The sequence below is a fragment of the Notothenia coriiceps genome, unplaced genomic scaffold (assembly GCF_000735185.1).
Source record: "Notothenia coriiceps isolate Sejong01 unplaced genomic scaffold, NC01 NC01_scaffold00037246, whole genome shotgun sequence".
NCBI classification, from domain to species: Eukaryota; Metazoa; Chordata; class Actinopteri; order Perciformes; family Nototheniidae; genus Notothenia; species Notothenia coriiceps.
In genome coordinates, this window is record NW_011369947.1 from 9,430,308 (window position 1) to 9,439,968 (window position 9,661).

The 9,661-nt window shown below is 40.5% G+C and overlaps 2 protein-coding genes across 2 annotated transcripts in view; one reads left to right on the forward strand and one right to left on the reverse strand.

The window, feature by feature from the left end:
* Positions 1–3,862: 3,862 nt before the first annotated feature.
* Positions 3,863–5,639, reverse strand: tcf21 (transcription factor 21). The gene is made up of 2 exons (XM_010794742.1): positions 5,109–5,639; positions 3,863–4,405 (listed from the first exon to the last, which is right to left on the reverse strand). The coding sequence occupies exons 1-2, from the start codon at positions 5,523–5,525 to the stop codon at positions 4,313–4,315; spliced, it is 510 nt and encodes a 169-aa protein (XP_010793044.1). The 5' UTR covers positions 5,526–5,639; the 3' UTR covers positions 3,863–4,312.
* Positions 5,640–8,825: 3,186 nt separating this feature from the next.
* LOC104966379 (centromere protein J-like) overlaps positions 8,826–9,661 on the forward strand; it is a 15,873-nt gene continuing 15,037 nt past the window's right edge. Inside the window, exon 1 of the mRNA XM_010795566.1 lies at positions 8,826–8,832. Within this exon, the coding sequence (XP_010793868.1) occupies positions 8,826–8,832 (7 nt within the window). The remainder of the gene's footprint in view (positions 8,833–9,661) is intronic.

Genomic DNA, 9,661 nt, shown 5'->3' on the forward strand with positions numbered 1-9,661 from the left:
AAAGGTTGGTCTCTGGCTTATTCCTGTCTCAGCTGGACTACGGTGATACAATCTATAGATTTGCCAGTCCCACTGTTTTGGCCAAACTTGACCCACTCTACCATGCTGCACTGCGATATATATCAAATGCACCCTATAGGACTCATCATTGCAAACTGTATAGCCTAACTGGATGGTCCTCACTGCGTAGGCGTAGGATGCAGCATTGGTTTTTATTAATGTATAAAGCCATTTTAGGTAAGCTTCCACTCTATATATGTGCCAGATTTGCCCCAGTTTGTAACTCTTACAACCTCAGATCCAGTNACGGAAAAGGATATTACATTGTTTTTGTTACTTTCGTTGCAGTGTCTTCAATGTAATTTAGGTTAACTTCCTGTTTTATTTATAATTATTATTATTACCTCTTGGGTTGCCGTACAGCCAATGCGTGACGTCATTGGTAAGCGTAACGGACCTCGAGCAGATCTGGTAGCCCGAGCACATATGGTACTGACACCGGTGTGTCAATCAGCAGTGTCTGTGTCTTTGTTGTGACAGTTCGTTGAGGAGGTTAAACGAGCATGCAAATAAAAAGAGTTCATTGCTATATAGCGCACAACATTAAAATCACAACACTATATGTAACATGCAACAGCGGAGAAGAGAGGACGACGAACCACACTCGTTGGTTGGTTATATCTCCTCCGTTGGCTCCTCCTCACGTGCCGGTTGGCAATGCAGGGGGACCACCCACCTCGGTCTTCAATGTCCGATATCACACGCCTTTTCTCCTCATACTCTCTTTCATGACTTTTTATTTAATGCATTTTAACGGCTGTAATCGTGTTTTTACGTAAAACCTGAAGTCAAGCTTACTGTTGGTATCCCGGAGATCTCTCCTGAGCAGAGCAGACACACGTTCACTTAGTTGATAAACTATAGCTGGTCACAGAGATCTGCTATTCTAAAATAAAGTATCGACCACAACATTATTAAGAACCCTAAATATATAGTCTATGTTAAGATCGATTTTTTTTTAAATATATCGTTTATTGTAAACATATGATGAAAGTGTGAGGGTGATGACGTCAGAGCTGAGCCCCGGAGAGCCCGGACAATTTAACCCCTGGTTGGAGAGATGCACATTGAATGAGAACTGTACAAAATGCAGATTGTAAAAGGGGGGGTGTGATAAGCTAACGTTTTAGCCTCCACCTTTTCAAGCAAAAATGCTTTTCTGGTTCCGAACTGGTTCACCTTTTTAGCCCCAGTTGTGTTTCGACCGTCCAGAGCCTGAGTAGTGCTACGTCAAAACATCATCATTTATGTCGCTTGTTTTTTCTCGGATCGATGCTTGTGTTGCTTTTAATCGTACAAAGCCAGATTAGATTAAAGAACGACTTCTCCAACATAATACTTTTCTCCAGAGTGCCGTGTTTCATTGTTTATTAATGTAGTTCAGCTGCATTTACCGACCGCTGAATGATGAATTCACCATGAACTGTTATTGCTCAGGTTAATCTGACCCTGCCTCCGACGTAAACCTGACACATTTGTTTCTTGGTTCTTGACTGGCAGTCAGCTAAGGTTTTCGGGGCCAGGAGCCAGCCTTGCTGCGGTGGAAACAGGAAGAACCAGAGCTTAATCAGGCTCTAGCTCTGAACTGGCCCTGGAACTGCTTTGGTGGGAATGGGATAACTGTGTGAGTTAGGGTGTACAGCTCCAGCTAATGAGACTTCAGCACTCTAATAATGTTGCTAACTTAATGTCACTAAACCTACATTTCAATTAAAGACTAAGAATCAATCCACATCAGAGTCAAATGCCAAAACTAACAGTGGACAGAAGGAAACTCCAGCACACAGTGTGTTGAGAAGATACAGTGCAGCAGAGACACTGTGTGTGTGTGTGTGTGTGTGTGTGTGTGTGTGTGTGTGTGTGTGTGTGTGTGTGTGTGTGTGTGTGTGTGTGTGTGTGTGTGTGTGTGGAAGAGGAGCAGCGTACGTGCTCTGCTCGTACCTTCCTCCCTATCTGCAGGCTCCGCACATCTGGTGCTTAATTCTTTTCCAACACGGTCATGATAGGACCGTCATTTGGATCCAGCAGAGATACTGAAACACTCACAAGAGGGTCAGAGGAAGCCTCAGGTTCCCCACAGATCTGGGATTTTATTGTTGATCTTTCTTTAGTTAACATGTGAAAGAGGAAACATTTTAAGCAAAAAGCAGATATTACTTAAATGTTCACCTAAACCTTTTGATAAAAAACTAACAAAAAAGTAGGGTATTCATTTAAACCAGGGGTGCCCAACCTTTTTTGTAACCGAGAGCTACTTTTAAAGTTAGCCAGTCTTTCGACGTATAACTTACGTTACTAATAGTATGCTATACGAAGTTAATTACGTCACAAAAAAAAAAAGTCTTCATATTAATAATAATAATAAATTATTTGTGTCCGAAAGGGAGCAGCACTCTTGGCTTCCTTTGCAGACTTAAATGTTGTTTTTAAATTTTTTCCCGCAAAAGGTTGGTCTCTGGCTTATTCCTGTCTCAGCTGGACTACGGTGATACAATCTATAGATTTGCCAGTCCCACTGTTTTGGCCAAACTTGACCCACTCTACCATGCTGCACTGCGATATATATCAAATGCACCCTATAGGACTCATCATTGCAAACTGTATAGCCTAACTGGATGGTCCTCACTGCGTAGGATGCAGCATTGGTTTTTATTAATGTATAAAGCCATTTTAGGTAAGCTTCCACTCTATATATGTGCCAGATTTGCCCCAGTTTGTAACTCTTACAACCTCAGATCCGGTTCCAGGTTCCTGCTGTGCGGACTGAGGCTGGAAAAAGGAGTCTTTTTTATTATGGTCCTTGGTCTTGGAATGACCTTCAATCAAGCCTCAAACTGATGGCACTTGTCCCAATAGCCTCTTTTAAATTGAAGTTGTCTGAGGTCCTTGCCACCAGCTGCTCTTGCAGTAATAAGTAGTGCACCTTTCTTACTGTCCTAAATGTGCACACTGTAGTGACTGCTTTTTCGTCTTTTGTTTTCTTAGTTGTGTGGTATACTATTGGTAACGTTGCTGCCTTCTTGGCCTGGTCAGCATTGTAAATGAGATTTTATCTCAATGCTTTTTATCTGGTTAAATATCTGGTTAAAGGTTAAATAAAAAATTGAGTATGACATGTATGGAGATAGACAGAAAGGAGGGAAAATGAGAGGGATTCCGTGTTAAAGAGAAAGAGAGGGGCCGCGTGTCAGACTGCATAAATAACTGTCGGCCTGATGTAAACAAAGCGGTCATAACCCGAGCGAATTAAAACAACTGGTCTGGGAGGGATTAAAAATCAGCCCGCAGGTTTTTCTACAACTTTCATAATGTTCCAAATATGTTCTGACCTCTTACAAATCGCGTTGCTCAGCCCCTCACTGCTGATTGGCTTAATCCTAAATAGGCTATCCAATCAGTGCACTTCAGTCACTGAAATGTGTAATTATCTACAACTCTCATTCGACACTCATTTAGAAGTTGCATTAGAAATAAACGTGTGTGGTTATCCTTAAATTAAGTCAAAGGTTTAATATAAGAATTGACTAACAACATGTTATATTTAGATATTTATAAATATATCAATCAGCTGAGATATCTTTTTTTGTATGCCGTTCACTTCCCCTTCATCCATCAATTGGCAGGGTGGTAAACTAATTTTTGACTTGTTTAAACTAGGAGCACTAACTCCTTTAAGGGTCTCAAATAATCTTTGAAGGAAAACGTTTATTTATGTAATGACAACCACGTCCACTGTTATCTTTTAGAAACAACAGAGGGACTTATCTGCACTGATGCTCCGGTGCTCAGGTTATTCTGAAGGAGTGGACTGATAAGAGGGGTTACTAGGTCAAAGCATTGGCCCACACACGGTAATAAACAGGAATAAATGGAATACAAAAACATTCAATACTCAAGTTGTAAAAGTTATACAAATATATTTTATATACATGTAATCTGTACAACCATTTGAGACGGTGGACATTTTTCATGTGCACATCCTTCATAATGCAGCCGCCACCACAGGCCTGCATGCGTAAAAATGCGTCTGAAGAGTATAAAAAAGCAATTTAAAGCACGCAGTTTATCTTTGGACCAGCAAAGACAACAATGGGTGACATATTGCATTTAAATAAAATTCAACTTGTCTTTACGGGAACGAAAAAGAGATAACATTCTCTGTTATTCCCACTCAAAGTCTGCGGAGATGAGACGTTCATGACAGTCACAATGTTTCTGGTTTTTTCTCGGAAAATCAGTGTTCCTCGGTTCGTCAAGACGCCGTTGTTCCACATAACCTCGTTGTATTGTTCAGCATCTCCTTCAACTCGTTCTCCGGCTTACCTGCAACCATGAAAGGCCACGTCTGCAGGGAAAAATAAAATCAATTAGGGCCAGCAGTTTCTTAGAATATTAATACAAATAAATCAAGTTATTAGATTGGAAGAAAAAAAAAAACAGATCCATAATGTGTCAGTTTATCACCTGCGGATATCAAGTGCACATAATAATTGCCTGGCAGGAATGGACGATATCATGCAGACGTTCATGCATTAAATAAATACAAATGTTATGTGATTGAGATCTAATCGACTTAATAAATCAGTGTGTCTCCTAAATCAGAAGATTTGTAATCCCAATTGACATTAGTGTAGCTATTTTTGAGCTATTATCAACATATCAAGGCCAAATGTTGTATGCCTCAGAGCTTTTTCCCAAAAAACAATTGTAAATCTCATACATTTGTGGCCTATGTGTGCATGTAATATTATGTTGGTAACAATACATTTTAGACAGAGCTCAGTCAAAATAATTCAAATGTTTTGCCTTAAAACAGTCAGCTGAATTTTTGCTCTTCCTCTTTCATGCACCTGCTTCACTCATCTATCACCCACATGTATCACCTATACATTGGTGTAGCCTGGAATACAAAAATATCAACCAAAAAAACAACCCTTCCTGCTCAATTCGGCCTGTAATACATTTATACTTCACTTCAGTTCCCTCCCTCATATTTATTTTTAAACATAAATAAACGTTCAGCTGAATTTCCCTTCACCCAGTCTCACCAGGTTAACGGGGTGGATAAATCCGTTTTCATATTTGTCGTTGGCTAGTATCTGCCGGAGGTGCGCGATGTAGCTGGACGCCAGGCGCAGAGTGTCCAGTTTGGAGAGCTTGGTGTCCGACGGTACCCAGGGCAAGGTGGTCTTCAGGCGGGAGAAGGCTTTGGACAGGACCCGCATCCTGGCTCTCTCCCGGGCGTTGGCCGCGTTCCTCGGCCCATGCTTGCCCTCCTGCTGTGCCCCACCCTTGGATGCCTTTTTCCGAGACGCTTTCTTCCGTTTCTTGCCCGGTGCGTCTTTTGCGCCCTCGGAGTTGGAGCTCTCTTCCTCGCTCTCGTTTGAGTCTTTACTGGAGGAGCCAAACTTTAGGATGCCGTCCAGGAGCTCGTCGTCGACATCGCTGAGAGACCCGGTGGACATGGTGAACCAAAAGCAGCGCGCTTAAAACATGGGAGCAGGAAGCTGTGGCCGGAAAGGAATGAACAACCGCGCGCCTCAGAGATAAGTTCATCAACTGCAGCTGTGAGCGTGAACAGAGCAGAGAGGAGCAGGCTTTTTATCCCTATCGTTGGGAGGGCGTTACCTCATGCTGGGAGGAGACATGGAGTTGATCTCATGCTGGTCCCCGAAGTGGTCCAGGACCCCAAGGGACGCTGGATAGGTCCCCAGGAAAAGGAGGATTATATCGTTTGTTTGAACCGTAATTCAAACCAACAATTAGGAGTAGGCCTTTCTATGAGGAAAAAATTGAAAGGATGAATTAGAAATATATCTGTCCGTTTTAAGAAGTTCAAGGGGTGCATTAACTAAGCCCCAAGCCTGTTTTTCAGGTCTCAGGCTCGAAAATGACATTCCCAGAACAAATTACAATAACTTCCCTTCTAAAAGGGGTAAATAATATAAATAAATAATCTTTTTTCTCAAAGCAATGATAAACCTTTGAGTTGGATGTAGAAAAGTCAGAATCAATGTAGAATTTTTTTGTTTTAAAGTAAATTCAGATTGAACATAGTAAAAAAAATAAACCATTACTTATAATGAAAACCACCCTTGAATGATGGGATCGGAGACTAAAATCTTTAAGAATCCAAAATATAACATAATAAGTACCCTGTATCAAGATTGATGCAAAACAAGTGACATTTTACCTTTTTGCAGAGGTTTGCAAAAAAGAAACCCACCTCTGGGGTCATTTGGGTGGAAATGGGCATATTTGCCGTTTCTCTACCCATTGGTCGATTTTGATGATTGACATCTCTTTTGAACCGTTAGAGCCAATAGAATCGAAGGGGACTTTCCACATACACACGTTACCATTGAGAAATGAGAGCTATGCCACGCAGTTTGCCCAAAGCAAAACCTTACTCTCTGAAATCTGAAAACTGAAAACATAGTTTTATTGCTGATGGATTATCAGAAATAATTTCAAAGTGACACAGACACATTGGTTTAACATATGGGTTAACCTTCAGCAGCGTTTTTATCGTTGCCACTAAAGACAACTTTTGATCAGAAAACAACAATGGTAAGATATATTGCTGTGTTGGCTACCTAATGCTACGTGGTGTGATGTCTTTGTTTTTTTTTGTTTGCTTCTCATGTCGTGAGTTCGGATGGGTCAGTAATGATACCAATACCTGTCGAATCTGTGCAATCTCAGCTTGCTAATCAATATATTCTTTTTGCAGATACGATAAGTAATAAGGGTATTTTAACGTGATTTATGTGCTGAGTGTGTTAGCATTTTTTCGCTCAGGGCTAATTCAGAGCCTTTGTTATTACCCTTATGTTTCGTTTTGCTAACAATGGTTAATATTGTCTGATAGCTGAGTTTCTTCCCGTTAAGTGGGTATGACCTAGGTTAAAAAGTTCGGGCCTATACAGTTTGAAAAAGTTAGGCTCAATCTGTAATATTCACAGTTATTTTTCAAGGTTTCAAACGTTTGACCTTTGTTCACCCTTAATGTTCACAACTGTTGTGGTTATAAATATAGCAGACAAATATTACAGACAAAGAAACATATTTTAATTGTGATGGCAGGTTCTAATGATGTCTTTTGATTTTGATCTTTTGATAGCCACATTTTGTTGTACATCTAAAAAACTTAAGAAAACTAACCTGTGACCACTTTTTCTTAACTTTGGACAATATGATTTTAATGTGTCATCTTATATGTAATTGGCATAACGTATATTCTAATAACCTCATGAGATCAAAATACTGTCTTCTATCTTCTATAAAGAAATTGGTTTAAGGTTCTTGCCATAAATCTTACATTATAATTCAAAAATATTATAAAAAAGGTCCTATCATCAAGACACTTAACTCAAGATATTTAGATTTTAGATTTTACTTTACAATTACAAATCCAAAAAGTGTTTGTTTTAAGCCAGTTCCACTTACAGGGCCCACGTAACTTTCAGCACATCTTGCCAGTTAACAGGATAAAGTGCAAGGACATGGGGGTGCCACGTCTCAAATGGCAAACTGGCGCCTTGGTCCCCTCTGATGTAATGGATACTCGGGACCCAAAATCCTCTGTTTGGCCTTCCACATCATTCCACACCGATGCTCCAAACAAATGGGACCTGGAGCTGTTAAAGCGGGAAACAGTGGGTTAATACTGATGATAGTCAGGTATGTGTTGCTGACTGAAATTCCTAATTGCTGGTGATACTGAAAGACTGAAACATTTGCTGTTTGCACGTATGGCTAAAGCTGTACATTTGCATGAAGCTGCAGATCTCTTGGGAATGTGTGTGCCTTTGCCTTCACAGCTGAAGCGTGTGCAAAGGATGAGAGGTGTGTCTCTTGAGAGCTGACCTTTAACCCCCTCGCTTCCGGTGTCACAGTGCATCCAAACAAGCACCAGCACTATATGTTCTAGCCATAGAATTGACACAATACTTAAAAATACTTGCGTGGAGATACATCTTAAAACAAAAACATCTAAAACAGGAACACATTTGGAAAGAAGTTCACAGGACTGCAAGGGAAAAGCGATAAGGTACTACACAGAGCGGACAAAAAGAAAGAGAGAAATGAAAAGATAGGTGAGGGGATGGAGGGAGAGGAAAGAGAGCAAAGAGGGGGCTTAATCTCCTGGGTGGGCTGGAAATCAAAGCACTCTGTGGAAAAGTAATAATAGAGTCTGGTAGATTGATGATCACCTCTGAGATACATGGATCCACCAGGGAGAGGGAAATGAACTAAAATAGCTCAAAAAACAGAGCACAATCATGTTTTTCTTCCCTGTGCGTCAATAAAACACAGTCCCTGATGTACAACAATCATGACTCAAACTTGTACTTGCCAGGGCTAACTGCTTTTCATGTGAAAAAAAAAAGAATTCAATGAGTGTTTAGAAAACCTTCACATCGAGAGCCCCGGTCACACACACTGTGACATGAGGCAACAGGTGGAGAGGGGGGTAATGGTGAGAAAGATGGGGAAAGAAAAAAAAAGGGACCCTGGCAGTTATGGAGGGACAAGCTGCTAATTAGCCGGGTTGGGTTCAAAGGTTAGGCTGGTTGTGTGATGTCACCACGAAGGGACGGGTTCCAGATGTTGCTCGCAGGGCCACCGAGGGGGGGGGGGGGGCACCTGATGCCTCCGGTCATCATCATTTCTCTCTCTGTCACACACACACATACACACACACCTTTGTTAAACGCTTATATTGAGAAAGGAGGAATTTATCAAGTGATATTGTTATTGGAATGTCCTGTAAGAGAAAAAATAATATTGGTATGACAGAACTGAAAGTTATTAATTTCATGCTAAGTGACAGCGGCCCACATTGGTTTATTAAGGGGATGCAAATTGCTTCTGATTAACACTGTCCAGTACCAAAATGTTTTATGGGCCCCCCTTTTTCGTGTGGTTGAACTTGAAAAAATACTGTATTTATTCTAGTCCAACAAGAAAACAGGCACTTCAATCACTTAAATCTCAGCCATGGACTAAAGGTTATATTGGTTAAAGAACTACCTGTTGCTGTGAGTTTTGACAGCCCTATATTTTACCGTCGTCACCACAACTACACCCATTGAAAAAGACAGAGGGCTGACACTAGAGCCCCTCCCTTTCTTTAACGTATGAGAAATCAAAGACCTACTAATAAACCAAAAGTAACATTTAGCAAGTATTGCTTAAACACTAATAAATGGCCCAAACGAGAGGCCATGAAAGCTTCTTATATAAGAATCTCCAATACTACTTTATTTATATTGTAATTTGTTGTTAATTTGATTCCTTTACAAAAAACATAGATATATACACTTTAATTTGACTTGCAAAGCACAAAAGAGTTGTGCGGTGGCGGGGGAAAGCTTCTTTTAGATATTAAAATGGGCTAACAAATATAAATGTTTAAACTGAAAAACAAGGAAAAGCTGCAGGCAGTTGAGGATTAAAGGCTACTGTATATTCTACAGTGTTTGCTTTATTCTGAAAATGTTCTTGGTGATAAAAGAAAAAAGAGTGGGCCTCTATCAGCTTGTGGTAAATCTTCTGACAAACTTCCCCAGTCTGAACTGCTAAACTTGTCCTTTTT